This window comes from Ipomoea nil, unplaced genomic scaffold (assembly GCF_001879475.1).
Source record: "Ipomoea nil cultivar Tokyo-kokei standard unplaced genomic scaffold, Asagao_1.1 scaffold2159, whole genome shotgun sequence".
In the NCBI taxonomy this organism is placed as follows: Eukaryota; Viridiplantae; Streptophyta; class Magnoliopsida; order Solanales; family Convolvulaceae; genus Ipomoea; species Ipomoea nil.
The window spans coordinates 3975848-3995692 of record NW_017618587.1 but is presented as its reverse complement, the minus strand read 5'-3'; the positions used below and the strand labels follow the sequence as shown (position 1 = coordinate 3995692).

Here is a 19845-nt window from a genome sequence, read left to right as displayed (position 1 = left end):
ACTTCGACTTTTTTCGGAAGTGTAGACAAAAATTTACTAAAAAAGAAATAATTTTGGAGAGAGATGGATAGAAAAACAACGATTTTGAATAAAAAATTTATTGTCTTGACAAAAGATCAATATAATGCCATAAAATTAGGAAGGTAAAATAGCATTATTAAAAAAAAAATTAATAAAATTAACATTCTCAATTCTAGCTATGCAGTTTGTAACACATCTGTTACCATTTCAAATGAGTGATAATAGGATTCAATTAGGAGCATTGATCTTTGGGGTGAGAATTGAGAAAGATATATAGTTCACAGGTTAAAACTCATTAATTTTTGTGTCTTGGCCAAATGATTTTTTGATCCATTAATAATCATTTTAAATTCGGCCGACATTATTTTCCAAATTCTTGCAGGATTGTCTGAATTAAAATGGGTATAAAGTTGTAATATCTTTGTCATTCCAATCTTCATATATACTTCATTTGGCAATGTCGTATAAATCCATGGATTTAACTGTGATTTTTATGTTGTCTGTTTTTGCCTTGATTTCTACAAAAATTATTAACGGCTTCACTATTGAACTCATCCACCCTAACTCTCCGTCAAACCCTTACCGCAACCCTTCCAACAACAAATTTGATCCGATCCGGCAAGCGTATAGCAACACTCGCCCACGCGCCGCCTCAATCCAAAGTCGCCTCAGAGTTAACGTTGACGCTTCTTTCAAATTCAAGACTGACGTAAAGCCCTTGGATGGAGGATACGTCATGAAGTACTCCATCGGAACGCCGCCGTTTGAAACCTACGGCGTCGCCGATACCGGCAGTGACGTCACCTGGACTCAGTGCGAACCATGCATCCATTGCTTCCCGCAAAGCCTACCCATATTTGATCCGAAGCACAGCAAATCGTACAAGACGGCCACGTGTGACTCAGATGCGTGTTATCTCGATGACTTCCATTATTGTTCCGACGACAACGTTTGCCAGTATGACGTCAGCTACGGCGACGAGTCCCAAAGCGCCGGCGACGTGGTTACCGATACTCTCACCATCGGCGACGCTTCGTTTAAGAACGTGGTGCTGGGGTGCGGCCACCGGAATGACGTCACGTTCTCCAACGGCATCGCCTCCGGCATTGTTGGCCTCGGATACTCTAACGTCTCGATCGTGAAGCATTTGAGCGAAGAAATCGGCGGAAAATTCGCTCACTGTCTATCTTCTCAGTCTGATTCTAAAAGCTATATAAGTTTCGGCCCAGACGCCATAGTTACCGGTCCTGATTCTGTTTCAACTCATATCTCCATACGCCCCGAAGAACCTCCATTTTACTGGCTCTCCTTAGAAAGCATGAGCGTCGGTGATAAAAACTTCCCGGTCAAGCAATCTCCACCTGAAACCCCCGGCAACATTATCATTGATTCAGGGATGACGATGACAACCCTCCCGCCCGATGTGTTCGATAGTATGAAATCCGAAATGATGAAACAGATCCCCGGAAAGACTCCGATAGATGATCCTCAAGGCTTATTCGGGCTATGCTACTCGACAAGTAAAAAAATTAAAGTACCAAAAATTATTGCACATTTCTCAGGGGCTCATGTAGAATTGTCACCTCGGGGGTTGTTTGAAGAAGTAGAAGAAGGTATCTCTTGTTTCACAATAACTTCATTCACATACATGGAAACATCCATCTTCGGCTGTCCATCCCAAGTAGACTACCATATAGGATATAATTTGGAAGAGATGATGGTTACCTTCAAGCCTGCGGATTGCTCCAAATTTTAAGCCTCACTTAATTTGCATTTTGAATCCTTTGGTGTTTTAGAATAATGTAGTCGCTAATTCAATAAGTTTTATAGCATCAAGGGTAATGCTATATACTATTGATGTTGGAAAAAAAAAAGTTTAAATTTTTAATTATTTCAATTTCAGCATCTTGTTGGGGTTGTTCTTTTACCGGTGTGGTGACCTCACCCCATAAGATAATTCCTTAAAAAAAATGTACATAATTCTTTATTGACTAATATTTACGAAGTTAGAAGAATAAATATAAAAATAATTTATTAAATTACAAAGATAAATTACCTCAACTCCAAATTGTAATGTGAAAAATGCATCTGAACCCTATAGAATAAAAGTACATATATTATTTAAAAGTAATAAACTATAAACTATTAAAATTATAATAATTTAAATTTTTAGATATTCAAATTGGTTCTCTAGCAACATACTATCACGAACTTTTGAAATAAGTCCTTGTTCACAACAAAGTTTCATCACGAACAAAGATTCATACATATTTAATATGTTCTCTGACTTTACTTGAATCTTAAATAGAACGTGTTGGTCAACTATAGCATCCATTTCAGGTGGGAATGAATTCATTTCGTCCTAAACAATAAAGAGTATTCAATTAGTACAAAATGAATCAAAAAAAATAGTATACATACATACATACATACATACATACATACATATATATATATATATATATATATATATATATATATATATATATATATATATATATATATTAAAAGAAGCATAATATAATAAAAAAATTATTTCTAACCCCCACATAATTTTTTTTTTTTTAATTTTGATGCAGATTTTTCAAACAACTCAGTGCATTCACGATCCCATAATTGGAACGATGCATTCCCACGGCCATCAGGAACAAAAGTAGGAGCCGGCCATTATATTATATGTAGATTATTTTATATGGAGAATATGTATCTGAACCAGTGAGATACAATGAAATATATGAAATTGGTAGTAGTAGTAATATGTTTCTTGAAATGCTTGATTTATATAGTGGTAGTGGTAGCATAATTGAAGTTAGAAAATTTGATGAAATTAATTATTATAATATTATATTTGGTAAATTGACAATGATTTTTGTATAATTGATTTAGCATTTTTGTAATTATGTATTATGTATATAATGTATATAAAGGATATGTAAAATAAATTAATTATTATAATATTATATTTGATAAATTGGCAATGATTTTGTATAATTGATTTAGTATTTTTGTAAATATTTTTGTAAATATGTATGAATCTTTGTTTGTAAATAAGGAGTTCGGTCAGCAAGCCGTTGGGAGGCCCAGTAACGGCAGCCCAACGGCCCTTAGAGTTAATAAGCCGATTTATGGCCTTAAATGTATATTTTTGAATGAATCAGAGGAAACCCACTATAAAAGGGGACTCCTCAAGAATGTAAGGGAGACGGCAAGTTCAGGCCAAGAGTATACACACACGGATAAGAGCTATTGTTTTCCTTCTATTTTTGAAAGGTGAATCTACCAACCACGGTTGTGTTGGACCTTCCTGGGCCCAAAAACCAACATAGCATAATTGAAAGAATTGAACTAATTTAAATTTTTGGGATGAAAATTTGGGTTGGGGGGGGGGGGGGGGGGGGGAGTTATAGAGATAGAGATAGGGATAGTCCACGCCATTAATAAATTTAATTTTTTTAATACGCAAAGCAGAAAAGACAAATTTGGAGAATATTTTTTTTGAAAGGAAAGAGAATATTATCTTTTTTTTTTTGAAAGTTACTGGCTCTATTACATTGTAGTATCTGTTCATATACTTTCTCAACCTACTGAAACATTGTAGTATCTGTTCATATACTTTCTCAACCTACTGAAACACAAAGAACCAATAACGCGTCCACTGAGGTTCAAACTCATAATCTTCCAAATGAAAGTCCAACCCGAATACCATTAGATCGCATAGTCTAGGTAAAGAGAATATGATCTAATTGTGAATAATTTTAATATTTAATGCATTGAAACTCGTATTAAAAATGGATCAATATTTAATGCACCTAAATATACCATGTATGGTGTAATAATCATATATTTGGCAAATTGGTAATAGAATTAGGTCAACCATAATCAAATTGGTTAGGTTGTTGATTTTGCAATCACAATTCACAAAGTTACAAGTTAACCTTATTGATTTTGAACTGATTTTTACTCTACCCATTGGTTTGCCTACTTGGGGCATAAAGAGAGGGTTTACGCAATGTACATCATTATTAACATGCCAGGTTGATCAATTTATACATGAGTTGATCAATTTAATTTTAAACCCATTAAATTTCTAATAATCGCTTTCAAAAAATATATAATTCCATATTTTATAATAATTGAAAAATAGTTAAAGTTAAGAGAGAAATTAATAGAAAATGTTGTAAATTTTTTTTTGGTTGCTCAAAGGTATCCCTCCAGCCGAAAGCCAGAAGACTAATCCCCCGTCCCTTACGGTCAGCACACCAAGTGGTAGGGGACTAGCCAAATGGTTTGCTCCATTCACATGGATGGGGATCGAACCCCCAATCTCATGTTTAAGGGACGAGGTGCTGAACCACCACGCCAACCATGTTGGTTAAAATGTTGTAAATTTCTAAATATCTGAGATTGCTTTCCAAATTCTTGCATGAATGTCCGTGTATAAAATGAACATAGTAGTACTAAGATCTTTGCATTGTTATCCCAATCTTCACACTTCAGTTGGCGATGGCGTTGAAATCCATGGGTTTAACTGTGTTGTCTGTTTTTGCTTTGCTTTATGCTCAAACCATTAATGGTTTCACGGTTGAACTCATCCACCCTAACTCTCTTTCAAACCCTAATCGCAACCCTTCCAACAGTCAGTTCCATTGGATCCGGCAGGCGTATAACCACACTCGATCACGCGCCGCCTCTATCCAAAGTAGCCTCGGCGGCGGCGGTTCAGCCAAATTCAAGACCGATATAGAGTCGTATGGGGGAGGATACGCGATGAAGTACTCCCTAGGTACGCCGCCGTTTGAAATCTACGGCATCGCCGATACCGGCAGTGACGTCACCTGGACTCAGTGCGAACCATGCATTAATTGCTTCTCGCAAAGCTTGCCGTTGTTTGACCCGAAGCACAGCAAATCGTACAAGACGGTCTCGTGCGACTCAGATGCTTGTACTCTTGTCAAGTCCAACGGCGGCCCCGGCGCCGGCGAATGTTCCGGCGAAAACGTTTGCCAGTACCAGTTAACCTACGGCGACAATACCCAAAGCATCGGCGACGTGGCGACCGATACTCTCACCATCGGCGGTGCCTCGTTTAAGAACGTGGTGTTCGGGTGCGGCCACAAAAATAGAGCGACTTCCTACGGCAACGCCACCCACAACGCCACCGGCGTTGTCGGTCTCGGATACTCCAACGGCTCGATCGTCACACAATTGGATAAAGATTTCGGTGGAAAATTCGCGTACTGTCTGTCTTCCCAGCCTGATTCCAAAAGCCATATAAGTTTCGGCAAAGACGCCATTGTTAATGGTACCGGTGCCGTTTCAACTCCCTTCGACGCAGGCCCTTACAATTCTACACTTTACTATCTCTCCTTAGAAAGCATCAGCATCGGCAACCAAAGCATCCCATTTAAGAAATCTGTCTCTTCTAACGTTGGTGGTCGGCGCGCCGGCATTAAGAAGACCTCGGCCAATGGCAACATTGTCATTGACTCAGGAACCGGAGTAACAATCATCCCACCCAATGAATTTGATAATTTGAAATCGGAGTTGACGAAACAGATCCCGGCGACTCCGATAGACGATCCTCAAGGCCAATACAGTCTATGCTACTCGACAATTGACAAAATTGAGGTGCCAAAAATAGTTGCACATTTTTCTGGCGCTGATGTAGAGTTGTCGCCTAGAGGATCATATATTGAAGTAGAAGAAGGTATATCTTGTTTCACTATAATTCCAGATATAGGTTTTGAAACCTTCATCTTTGGCAGTCTGTCCGTGGTAGATTACCTTATTGGATATGATTTAGAGGCACAGACTGTCACCTTCAAGTCTACTGATTGCTCCAAATATTAATTAAGCTCTGATCTGATCTAGCTCGGCTAGACTACTTGATGGTACTTGTTGGTTTTAGGGTTTTTGGGCCCAGGGAGGTCCAACACAACCTTGGTCGGTGGATTCACCTTTCACATGCGGCTTATATAGAAAAATAAGTATAACAAATATAACTCAATGCTTTTTGTACGTGGAAACCGAAAGGAAAACCACAGGCCTTTTTGGGCGGTGCCAAGCCTAACTCCACTATGTATTTTGTAGGTGTCTTCGTACATGTTGTATGGCTATTTTGTATCTAGAGATATTGTATAAGAATAAAACTATTTATGATACCGAGAGATGGAGTATGCTTCTTTGTGGTCGAATGGAGCCTTCTTGATAGTCTTCTTGTTGTGTATGTGAATTGCCTTCTCTTGGGAAAGTGGTGTAGGAAGAGTGCTTGTATGTATGAATGATATGTCTTCTTAGAGGAGAAAGAATAGTGAGTGGGAGAAATAGTATTTGGGAGAGTCCTCCCACATGTAGATGAATGAGTATGGATCCCCACTCTTGTTCCCTTTCTTCCTTTTTATAGCTTGAAGAATGAGAGCTAGCCGTTGGGTGATTCAATGGAATAATAAATAGGTTGATGGTGGAGGAATAATAGCCAAGTAAATGGGTCATTAAGAATGATAATGTGTAGTGGGGGTTGCATTTTGACTTGGCGGAAGAGTGTTTAAAGGGTTCCTTATGAGGAATAAATGGAGTTTAATGGCTTTTAGTTGGGTAGTAAATGGGTTAACAGCTAGTTTAAACGGACCGTCCACCCGTGCTGACCTCCGAATCGAGCCGACTCCTGGGTCGAGCCGACCCCTCGGTTTGGCCCATATCTATTCTTGGACTTCTCTTCTTCTTCTGGACTTGATCTCTTTTTTTCTTGAGCCCTGAGCCCACGGGATTCACACCCCATCAGTACCAATTACATTTGCAATACCATCAAGTGTAATTGGTAAAATTAAAAAAGTTTGTACCATTTCGAATAGTAATCTGTAGTATTAAAAGGTGTGAAACGGTAAATTTATGTTTAGTATAATTGGTCTTAAATAAGTAAGCAATACATTTCGAATATTAATAAATTTGCAATAGCATACATAATATTCATTTGCAATCCGTCTTCCATCTGTTAGTACTTATTACCATATACATAATATTCACGCTACAATAAACTGATTACCAATTAATACATTTACAGTATATACCATAATCATGCAATATTATCAATTAATACCTTTTAATTAATTTCCATTAAACATTTACTTACCAAATAAGATTTATTAATTACTTGACAAAAAATTATAAAATATTTAATTAATTTAGAACAAAATTTGGGCGGAAAACTGATGTAGATTAATAATTAGATATATATATATATATATATATATATATATATATATATATATATATATATATATATATATATATAATTAAGTAATAAATATGCTTAGAAAAGTAGATATATTTTATTAATTAGAAATAAAAGAGTTTTCTAAAAAAATTACAAGTCTTAGATATTTTGTAAAAAAGGACCCGGTTAATATTGATTTTATATTTTTAATGATGCGTTATCTCCTCATTCACCGCCAGTGTATAGCATCTATACATCGACGGTGCATCAAATATTAATCCATGATTTAATTATGAAAATAATACTCAATTAACTAAATTGTTTATAACATCATAATTTTTAGGGGTTAATTCCACCATAGATCCCTTGTATTTGGTGACAATTCCAAATTTAGTCTCAGACTATCGTTTTTGCCATTTAACATCCCAGACTATTATTTTCTGGACACTTTTAGTCCTATTCATAATTTTTTCTATTTTTAGTAAGGGCATTTTTGTCTATTCATATTTTTTCATTTATTATTTTTTCTTATTTCAACCGGTTTAATTGGTTTAGAACTTTACTAAAAACCGGTTGAAAAATATAGTTACTAAAAATCAAAGGTTACCTAAAGTTCTAAACTGATTAAACCGGTTGAAACCCGAAAAATAACAAAATAAAAATATGAAAAGACAAAAATACCTTTGCTAAAAGTAGGAATAGTCATTAGAAGGACTAAAAGTGTGCAAAAAACAATAGTCTGAAACTAAATTTAGAATTGCCAGAAAAGACAAGGAATCTCTGGTGTAATTAACTCTAATTTTTAGTGTTATTGTGAGACTTTTTATTTTATATATATATATATATATATATATATATATATATATATATATATATATATATATATATATATATATATATAACGCTATTACAGATTACATCTTAATTTTTGACAAACGTGAATTTCTAGCCGTACTGGTCCATTCTTAATCGTGGTCAATTATAATAATGCTATTACATCTAACTAAAAATGTTATTGCCGTAATTTTTTTAATTAGTTTAATGCTAGTTTTGTTTTTCATTTAAATATTTAAGGAATCAACTTTAAAACTGTTCTTTTATATATATATATATATATATATATATATATATATATATATATATATATATATATATATATTCCACGCCATTAATAGTTTTGTTTTTAATACACAAAGCAGAAAAGGCAAATTTGGAGAATATCTAATTGTGAATAATTTTAATATTTTATGCATTGATACTCGTATTAAAAATGGATCAATATAATATTTAATGCACCTAACATATACCATGTATGGTGTAATAATCATATTTGGCAAATTGGTAATAGAAATGAGTCAACCATAGTCAAGTTGGTTAGGTTATTTACTTTGCAATCAGAATTCACAAAATTACAAGTTAACCTTTTTGGGTTTTAGCAGGTTTTTACTCAACCCATTGGTTTGCATACTTGTGCTCTTTTGTTGGATAGGGGCATAAAGAGAGGGTTTACGCAATGTACATCATTATTAACAGGTTGATCAATTTAAACCCATTAAATTTCTAATAATTCCATCTTTTATAATTGAAAAATAATTAAAGTTGAATAGATAAAATAGAAAATGTTGTAAATTTATAGAAATCTGAGATTGCTTTCCAAATTCTTGCATGAAAGTCCGTGTATAAAATGAACATATATAGTATGTTTCGCTAATAACGCTTTCACTGAGGCTCGAACTCATAATCTTCCACTTGGAAGTCTAACCCCGGTACCATTAGACCACATAGTCCTGGTAACATATATATAGTATGTAGTACTAAGATCTTTGTTATCCCAATCTTCACACTTCAGTTGGCGATGGCGTTGAAATCCATGGGTTTAGCTGTGTTGTCTGTTTTTGCTTTGCTTTGTGCTCAAACCATTAATGGTTTCACGGTAGAACTCATCCACCCTAACTCTCTTTCAAACCCTAATCGCAACCCTTTCAACAGTCAGTTCCATTGGATCCGGCGGGCGTATAACCACACTCGATCACGCGCCGCCTCTATCCAAAGTCGCCTCGGCGGCGGCGGTTCAGCTAAATTCAAGGCCGATATAGAGTCGGAGTCTGGGGGAGGATACGTCATGAAATACTCCATAGGTACGCCGCCGATTGAAACCTACGGCATCGCCGATACCGGCAGTGACGTCACCTGGACTCAGTGCGAGCCATGCATAGATTGCTTCCCGCAAAGCTTGCCGGTATTTGATCCGAAGCACAGCAAATCGTACAAGACGGTCTCGTGCGACTCAGATGCCTGTGCTCTTGTCGGCTATAGCGCCGGCAAATGTTCCGACCGAAACGTTTGCCAGTACCAGATAACCTACGGCGACCATTCCCAAAGCGACGGCAACGTGGCGACCGATACTCTCACCCTCGGCGATGCCTCGTTTAAGAACGTGGTGTTCGGGTGCGGCCACCAAAATAGCGGTACTTTCTTCGGCAACACCTCCGGCATTGTCGGTCTCGGAAACTCCGACATCTCGATCGTCAAACAATTGGATAAAGAGATCGGCGGAAAATTCGCTTACTGTCTGTCTTCTCATCATCCTGATTCCAAAAGCCATATAAGTTTCGGCAAAGACGCCATAGTTAAGGGTTCCGGTGCCGTTTCAACTCCCTTCTCCATAAGCCCTGCGCAATCTACATTTTACCATCTCTCCTTAGAAAGCATCAGCGTCGGCGACAAAAACTTCCCATTGAAGCAATCTATCTCTTCTAACGTTGGTGGTCGTCGGCGCGCCGGCATTAAGAAAACCTCGGCCTATGGCAACATTATCATTGATTCTGGAACCACGCTGACAATCATCCCGTCGGATTTGTTCGATAGTTTGAAATCGGAGTTGACCAAACAGATCCCGGAAACTCCGATAGATGATCCTCAAGGCTCATACGGTCTATGCTACTCGACAAGTGACAAAATTCAGGTGCCAAAAATAGTTGCACATTTCTCTGGCGCCGATGTAGAGTTGTCACCTCGAGGATTATTTATAGAAGTAGAAGAAGGTATCTCTTGTTTCACTATAATTTCAGATATAAAGTTGGGTATCTCCATCTTCGGCAACCTATCAGAAGTAGATTACCTTGTTGGATATGATTTAGCGGCACAAACTGTTACTTTCAAGCCTACTGATTGCTCCAAATATTAAGTTTTAATCTAGCTCGGCTAGTTTGATCTATTTAGCATTATTTTAGTTTACATTTTAATACTCATAGTATTTTGGACAGTAATCCCTAACTCTATAAGTTTTATAACGTCATTTTAATTGAGAGTAATGCTATATTATACTATTGTATTGATGATTTGATGTTGTAAAATTAACCCATAATGGAAAAAAAATTATTATTCTAGTCAATGAATTTGCTATGTAAATTTTATTATTTATAGGCTTTTAAATTTATTACATATATAGCTTATAACATTATATAGATCAGATTATAATCTAATATGTAGTTCATGTAATATATTTTAATTATATAATTATATTAATTCATGATTAGGTAAAGTAATATTAATCATATGAATTAATATTTGTAAACATATATAATTGACTATTTTAATTATATATAAATTGTGTGTGATTAATGTTTGTCTAAATGTTACGTAGTATATATGAACAAAAAAAAATACAAAATGAAACTGACAATATAGATGAGTTAACCTTAGAGGTTAGAGATTCAAATTTGTACTTTAATGAAAATTTTACATATTAAAATTAAAATTTAAAAATTTAAGAGGTGATGTGTTATATAAGCCAATCCGTGGGTTACATGGGTTAGTCCATGTAACTCATGGGTTAAATGGACCAAGCAGCGAATATATAACACTAACCCAACATGTCTTAAAACTGATTAAACATATTGAGCCCGGCAAATTATTGTGTGGACCATGGTTCACACAATGTTATGTGAACCATAATAAAAAATACATTTTTAATATACTAAATATATATTATTTTTGTACTGAATGTACATTATACAATATAATGTACACTCAGTATAAAAATAATGTACATCCCCTGAATACAATGTACATTATTTTTGTACTAAATGTACATTATTTTTATATTCAATGTACATTATTTTACAATATACAAAATATGGTCCATACAAGTTGTGAGGAGTCCACACAATAATGATTGATTAAGCCCTTCTCAATAAGTTTGAATCGCCTGTTTTGATAACTCTATATAAATATATAAATTTTTGAATCAACAATAATGGCCTTATGAATGTCGTTACAAATTACAAAACCTAGTATGGAATGAATTGACTAGTGAGACTGAATTTATTCCCAACTTCTAAATAATCAATTCTGAAATAAATACTCAATTAATTTGTGAGACTTTTTATAAAAAGGTTCTTTTTTTTTTTAAAGTCAAAAATTCAAAATATATTATGTATGAAAGAGCGAATACAACGAGTATATCAACTCAGATGAGAGAGCCAAACTGAGAGCCAGCGGTGTGCCTGTTAATATGTAAATGAAAAAAAAAAAAAAAAAAAAAAAAACTAGCATTAAACTAAATAACAAAATTACGGCAATAGCATTTTTAGATGTAATAGCATTATTATAATTTACAATTGATCATGATTAAGAATGGACCAGTACAGCTAGAAATGCACGTTTGCCAAAAATTAAAATGTAATCCGTAATAGCGTTATATATATTCCGCGTATCATTAATAGTTTTTTTCTTTTTAATACTCAAAGCAGTAAAGGCAAATTTGGAGAATATCTAATTGTGAATAATTTTAATATTTTATGCATTCATACTCGTATTAAAAATATATAGATCAATATTATTTAATGCACCTAACATATACCATGTATGGTTATCATATTTTGCAATTTGGTAATAGAATTGTTGACTTTTCAATTACACGGTTACAAGTTAATCTTCTTAGTTTGAGCGAATTTTTACTTGATCCATTGGTTTACCTCATTGTGCTCTTTTATTAAATATAGGGACATAAGAAAATAGGGACATAAGAAAAGGATTTATGCAGCGTACATCATTATTGTCAGGTTGAACAATTCATACATGGGTTAATCAATTTAAACCCATTATATTAATTTTTGCTTATTGACCATTTTAGTTATTTCCACTACGGAAAACTATAAAATTTCTGACCACCTGAAAGTAATCTTTAATCAAGTCGAAAGTCTTGTTTCGACCACTTTTAGTATTCGGAATAATCTTTATTGCTATTTCCGATCACTTTTTACTTTCAATTTGATTTAAGATCACTTTTAAATGGTCGTAAATTTCAGAATTTCTAGCCGTGTTTAACTCATTAACAATCCAGGTTAAAATTACTAGGTCAACGTATTTTCAATTTCATTAATTTTCATAATTGTTACACGGACCCACGTCTACCCCACTCAATATTATCGTTGCTCGTGATGTCAACATTATTGTTTTAATACAAGAAAATAATTAAATTTCTAATAATTCCATATTTTATAATTGAAAAATGGTTAAAGCTGAAGAGAGAAATTAATAGAAAATATAGTAAATTTCTAAATATCTGAGATTGCTTTCCAAATTCTTGCATGAATGTCCGTGTATAAAATGAACACAGTAGTACTAAGATCTTTAATTTGCTATCCCAATCTTCAGACTTCAGTTGGTGATGGCGTTGAAATCCATGGGTTTAGCTGTGTTGTTTGTTTTTGCTTTGCTTTATGCTCAAACCATTAATGGTTTCACGGTTGAACTCATCCACCCTAACTCTCTTTCAAACCCTAATCGCAACCCTTCCAACAGTCAGTTCCATTGGATCCGGCTGGCGTATAACCACACTCGCTCACGCGCCGCCTCTATCCAAAGGCGCCTCAGCGGCGGCGGTTCAGCCAAATTCAAGACCGATATAAAATCGGATGGGGGAGGATACATCATGAAGTACTCCATAGGTACGCCGCCGTTTGAAACCTACGGCATCGCCGATACCGGCAGTGACGTCACCTGGACTCAGTGCCAACCTTGCACTGATTGCTTCCCGCAAAGCTTGCCGGTGTTTGATCCGAAGCACAGCAAATCGTACAAGGCGGCCTCGTGTGACTCAGATGCCTGTGCACTTGTCGGCTCTAGCGCCGGCGAATGTTCCAACGGAAACGTTTGCCAGTACCAGTTAACCTACGGCGACAATTCTCAAAGTGTCGGTGACGTGGCGACTGATACTCTCACCATCGGCGATTCCTCATTTAAGAACGTGGTGATCGGGTGCGGCCACCAAAATAGCGGTACTTTCTCCGGCAACGCCTCCGGCATTGTCGGTCTCGGAAACTCCGACATCTCGATCGTTAAACAATTGGATAAAGATGTCGGCGGAAAATTCGCTTACTGTCTGTCTTCTCAGCCTGATTCCAAAAGCCATATAAGTTTCGGCAAAGACGCCATTGTTAAGGGTACCGGTGCCGTTTCAACTCCCTTCTCCGTAAGCCCTGCGCAATCTACATTTTACTATCTCTCCTTAGAAAGCATCAGCGTCGGCGGCCAAAGCTTCCCATTGAAGAAATCTGTCTCTTCTAACGTTGGTGGTCGGCGCGCCGGCATTAAAGAAACCTCGGTGAATGGCAACATTATCATTGATTCAGGAACCACGCTGACAATCATCCCGTCCGATACGTTCGATAGTTTGAAATCGGAATTGATGAAACAGATCCCGGAGACTCCCATAGACGATCCTCAAGGCGCATTCGGTCTATGTTACTCGACAAGTGACAAAATTGAGGTGCCAAAAATTGTTGCACATTTTTCTGGCGCTGATGTAGAGTTGTCACCTCGAGGATCATTTCTTGAAATAGAAGAAGGTATCTCTTGTTTCACTTTAGTTCAAAACTCAGATTTCGACCTTTCTATCTTCGGTAACCTGTCCGAGGTAGATTACCTTGTTGGATACGATTTAGAGGCGCAGACTGTCACCTTCAAGCCTACCGATTGCTCCAAATATTAATAATTAAGCTTTAATATAGCTGGACAGCCTCGGCTAGTTTGATCTATTTAGCATTGTTTCAGTTTACATTTTAATACATATAGTGTTTTGGACGGTAATCTTTAATTCTACAAGTTTTATAACATCATTTTAATTGAGAGTAATGCTATATTATTGTATTGATGTTGTAAAATTAACCAATAATGAAAAAATAATAATTAGTTCTAGTCAATGAATTTTGCTATGTAAATTGTATGATTTGTAGGCTTTTAAATTTTATTACATATATAGTTTATAAGTTTATACAGATCAGATTATATATAACAGACTTTATATAATCTAATATGTAGTTCATGTAATATATATTAATTCATAATTAGATAAAGTAATATTAATCACATTAACTAATATTTTTAAACATATATAATTGATTATTTTAATTATATATAAATTGTGTGTGTATAATATTTGTCTTAAAGTTATATATGAACAAAAAAAATATACAAAATGAAACTGACCAGTATTGTTTGAAGAATTTGTTATAATATGGATGAGTTAACCTTGAGGTTAGAGGTTCAAATTTGTACTTTAAGGGAAATTTTACATATTAAAATTTAAAAATTTAGGAGGTGATGTGTTATATAAGCCAATTCGCAATCGTTATACCCTACACCACGGCGCACATAGCACGGTGCGCCGCGCGCCTCCCAAAACGACGTCGTTTTGGGGTCGTTTTGGGAGGCGCGGTAGGAAGTTGCTGGGATTATGTGTATTTGTTCACACAGTTATGTGTATTTGTTCATACAGTTATGTGTATTGGTTCATACAGTTATGTACATTTTTTATACAATTATGTACATTCTTTTTATACAATTATGTACATCCGAATCAGAAAATTTGTGTGTATTATGTTAATAGTTGAGTGTATTATGTTAAAAGTTTATGTTTATTATGTATTATGTTAGATTATGTGTGTTATCTTTTAAAAAGAATATGTATATTTTGTTATATAATTATGTACATTCATGTATACAATTATGTGTATTCTAGTATAACATTATGTACATTCTTGAACAGGGGTTTTTTTTTTTTTTTAAAGAAAAAACTACTGCCACTCACTGGGGCGGGAAATTTCAAAAAAAAAAAAATTAAAACGACGTCGTTTTGCATCTGGGCGCATAGTGCAACGCGCGCCGTGGTGTTGGATATAAATTGCCGCCAATTCGTGGGTTACATGGGTTAGTCCATGTAACTCATGTATTAAACGGGCTAAGCAGATAATATATAACACTACCCTAACATGTTTTAAAACTGATTAAACATATCGAACCCTTCTCAATAACTTTGAATTGCCTGTTTTGATAACTCTATATAGATATATAAATTTTTGAATCAACAATAATGGCCTTATGAATGTCGTTACAAATTACAAAACCTAGTATGGAATGAATTAACTAGTGAAACTGAATTTATTCCCTCTTCTAAATAATCAATCTTAACTATAATATAGCTATATGGTTTGGTGAGCAATTATTGTATCAATAATTGCTCACCAAACCATATGGTTATATTATAGTTAAGAAACCATATAGTTATATAATAGTTAAGATTTATTTATTTACTTATTACATGGTGCATAAAAATTCAAATTAACCTTAATTCATTTTCATCTCTCTTGCCTTATCCAATCCATTCAAAAACTCACAAATAAACTTCAATTGAGATTATTCTAATGAGGTCAATCTTATAAATTTAGTACATAGTATTTAATATTACAAATTTTTAAGAACTTAGTAAACTACAGTAATAATTGAATTACAATTTTCAGAGATAAAATTTTTTCGACCTTTGAGATTTCTAGAGTACTATTGTAGTTTACTAAGTCCTTAAAAATTTGTAATATTAAATACTATGTACTGAATTTTTAATATAGTTTAAGATTTGTAGTAATCCCCCACCTTAAATATCAATTCTTATTTTAATTGTAAATATATTTATATATGTTCATAATTTTATCATAGCAATTCACACATAATTATTAAATAATAAAATATTTACATATGAATAAACTTCATATAGGGTATATTTTTATAACATATTTCCCGTGCATCGCACGAGATAAATACTAGTTCTGAAATAAATACTCAATTAAGTTGTGAAACTTTTTATAAAAAGGTTCTTTTTTTTTTTTTTTTTGAAAGTCAAAAACTCAAAATATATTATGTATGAAAGAGCGAATACAGGAGTATATCAACTCAGATGAGATCAGAGAGCCAGCTGCCCTAGGCAAAGCGTGGTAAATCGACTGTATAATTGGTAGAATCCAATTCAAAATATTTAATACAAGAAATCATATATGAAGATAATGAGTTAATATTTAGATATAATTTTTAAAACTCCGTACCATGTTTTATAATTGGAAATTAGTTAAAGCTCAACAGGAAAATAATAGAAAATATTCTAAATTGACAATTAGTTTAATTGCCGAGATTGTTTTCCAAATTCTTGCATGAATGTCCATATATAAATTGGACAGAGTTGTAAGTAATCGATCTTCAATTCATTCTTCTTCAGCTCCCCTGGCGATGTCGTCTAAATCCATGGATTTAATTAATTGTGGTTTTGACGTCTGTTTTTGCTTTGCTATCTGCTCAAACCATTAACGGCGTCACGCAAAGCAGAAAAGGCAAATTTCAAATTCTAATGTATCGAATGAATTGATTAGTGGGACTGGTTTTATTCCCTTCTCCAATTAATTAATTTTGAAAGTAATAGTCAACTAAATTAGTATTAATCAATGATTTTGTGGTCTAGTGGTATGAAGTTGGTCTTCTAAATGGGAGATTATGAGATTCATCCTCAGTGGTGGTATTGACTTTTTGATCTTGAATAAAAAAATTCAAACGTCATCTATCCTTGACTTTGTGTATTGAGCATCCTTAAACCTCTAAGTTAATTGTGGAAACTTTAGGTACACTAAAAAAAAAAAATTGCTTTATATCTATGATAGTAATGCTACATTCCTCTTCTCGTTTTAACTTTTTATGAGACAATATTTGATTAATATATAGATTTTTTTTTAATGCTATATGGGGTCCGCTTAGTCAGGGTAGCTAATGAATAAAAGAAATTTGAAAAAGAAAAATGGGAGCAACCCATCTAATATGGTCATTGACATCTTGTACTGTGGTATAAATCCTAGGTATAATTTTAATACTAACATGAATAATATTAATAAATTTAGTGTTATAAATGTGAGGCTTTTTATTTTTTTTAAAAAGTTTTAAATTGATTCAAATGAAAAAAAAATATTAAGATGTAATCCGTAATAGCGTTATATATATATATATATATATATATATATATATATATATATATATATATATATATATATATTCCACGCCATTAAATAGTTTTTTTTAATACTCAAAGCAATAAAGGCAAATTTGGAGAATATCTAATTGTGAATAATTTTAATATTTTATGCATTGATACTCGTATTAAATATATATAGATCAGTATTATTTAATGCACCTAACATATACCATGTATGGTGCAATAATCATATTTTGCAAATTGGTAATAGAAGTATTGCGCCAGTCATAATCAAATTGGTTAGATTGTTGACTTTGCAATTACACGGTTACAAAAGTTAACCTTTTTGGTTTGAGTGAATTTGTACTCGACCCATTGATTTATCTTATTGTGCTCTTTTATTGAATATAGCGACATAAAGAGAGGATTTATGCAGCTTACATCATTATTATCAGGTTGATCAATTCATACATGGGTTGATCAATTTAAACCCATTAATTTTTGTTTATTGACCATTTTAGTTATTTAACTCATTAACAATCCAGGTTAAAAGAAAATAAAAATAAATAAATAAATAAAAACAATCCAAGTTAAAATTAGAGTAAATACCCAAAATGGTCCATCGACTATAGCTAAAATTCACAAATTGGTCATCGACTTTCAATTTCAACCAATTAAGTCCTTAACTTTGGAATATTGTCACGATTTGGTCCTCCATCTATTTGACCTTTTGTTGACCGCAATCTTTGAGGATATATATGTAGTTTCACGTGCAAAGCTCAAGAGAACGCTCTTAGAGGTGACATCGTTGTTTCGGACTGGAAGTGCTTCTTCGCTTGCTGCTTGGGGATCACGAGTTGGTTCAACTTAGAGAGCGCTCTTAGACATGACCGCGGTTCCGGTTCCGGTTCGGGTTCGGTTCCGGTTCTGCAAATGGCCAAATCGAAAGGTTCCGGTTCCGGTTGGAACCGTCGGTTCTAACCAGATTTATTAAAAAAAAAAAAAAAGCTTTAATTTTTTAATTTTTTCCGATTTGGAACAGGAACCGGCGGTTCCGGTTCCTTGTCATCTCGAATCTTAACCGGAACCAGAACCGTACGGACCGTTCGATTTCGGTTATGGTTCAACAGTGCATGGTTCGGTTCGAACCGAACTGTGGTCACCCCTAAGCGCTCCTAGAGGTGACAGCGCCGTTTCGGAGGGGGGAAGTGCTTCTCTGCTTGCTGCTTGGGGATCCCGAGCCGATTTAGCTTGCCTACATCGCTTGGAGTCACGGCTTTCTCAAAGAGCCACTCCAGGGACTTCGGCGATCTATCTATCAAAAGCTATAATCTCTCCGGCATGGGGTGTAGCACCGGCAGTGGATTCAAATGTAACAGTGCGGTCTAGAAATGCATCCGGAACCTTAAAAAACCGATGATGGACCATGAAATTACATATATATCATAAAAATGCGCAGTCAACAAACGGTCAAATAGACAAATGACCAAATTGTGTTAAAATTACAAAGTTAAGGACTTAATTGGTTGAAATTAAAAGTCGATGACCAATTTGTGAATTTAGCTATATTCGAGAGACCATTTTAAGTATTTACTCTTAAAATTACTAGGTCAACGGGTATTTTCAATTTCATTAATTTATATAATTGTTAGACGTACCCATGTTCACCCCACTCAATATTATTGTTGCTGACCCGTATGGGCAGCTCAACTGGTCACAGTCTCACCAAGTGAGGGGTTCCTTTTGGAAGAATATTATCGTTGCTCGTGATGTCAACATTTGTGTTTTAATACAAGAAAATAATAAGAATATTATCGTTGCTCGTGATGTCAACATTGTTGTTTTAATACAAGAAAATAATTAAATTTCCAATAATTCCATATTTTATAATTGAAAAATGGTTAAAGCTGAAGAGAGAAATTACTAGAAAATGTTGTAAATTTCTAAATATCTGAGATTGCTTTCCAAATTCTTGCTTGAATGTCCGTGTATAAAATGAACACAGTAGTACTAATATCTTTAATTTGCTATCCCAATCTTCAGACTTTAGTTGGCGATGGCGTTGAAATCCATGGGTTTAGCTGTGTTGTTTGTTTTTGCTTTGCTTTATGCTCAAACCATTAATGGTTTCACGGTTGAACTCATCCACCCTAACTCTCTTTCAAACCCTAATCGCAACCCTTCCAACAGTCAGTTCCATTGGATCCGGCTGGCGTATAACCACACTCGATCACGCGCCGCCTCTATCCAAAGTCGCCTCAGCGGCGGCGGTTCAGCCAAATTCAAGACCGATATAAAGTCGGATGGGGGAGCATACATC

At 34.7% G+C, this 19845-nt stretch overlaps 4 protein-coding genes across 4 annotated transcripts; all 4 read left to right on the top strand.

Annotated features, from left to right (window-relative positions):
- Positions 1-478: 478 nt before the first annotated feature.
- Positions 479-1777, top strand: LOC109149231 (aspartic proteinase CDR1-like). The gene has a single exon (XM_019296890.1). It carries the CDS (start codon positions 479-481, stop codon positions 1775-1777), a length of 1299 nt encoding a protein of 432 aa, XP_019152435.1.
- A 2747-nt stretch (positions 1778-4524) lies between these two features.
- LOC109149230 (aspartic proteinase CDR1-like) lies at positions 4525-5871 on the top strand. Its single transcript, XM_019296889.1, has one exon. It carries the CDS (start codon positions 4525-4527, stop codon positions 5869-5871), a length of 1347 nt encoding a protein of 448 aa, XP_019152434.1.
- Positions 5872-9089: 3218 nt separating this feature from the next.
- On the top strand, positions 9090-10421 carry LOC109149228 (aspartic proteinase CDR1-like). The gene has a single exon (XM_019296888.1). The coding sequence runs from the start codon at positions 9090-9092 to the stop codon at positions 10419-10421; it is 1332 nt and encodes a 443-aa protein (XP_019152433.1).
- Positions 10422-12922: 2501 nt separating this feature from the next.
- LOC109149354 (aspartic proteinase CDR1-like) lies at positions 12923-14363 on the top strand. Its single transcript, XM_019297077.1, has one exon. The coding sequence runs from the start codon at positions 12924-12926 to the stop codon at positions 14229-14231; it is 1308 nt and encodes a 435-aa protein (XP_019152622.1). The 5' UTR covers position 12923; the 3' UTR covers positions 14232-14363.
- Positions 14364-19845: the final 5482 nt, after the last annotated feature.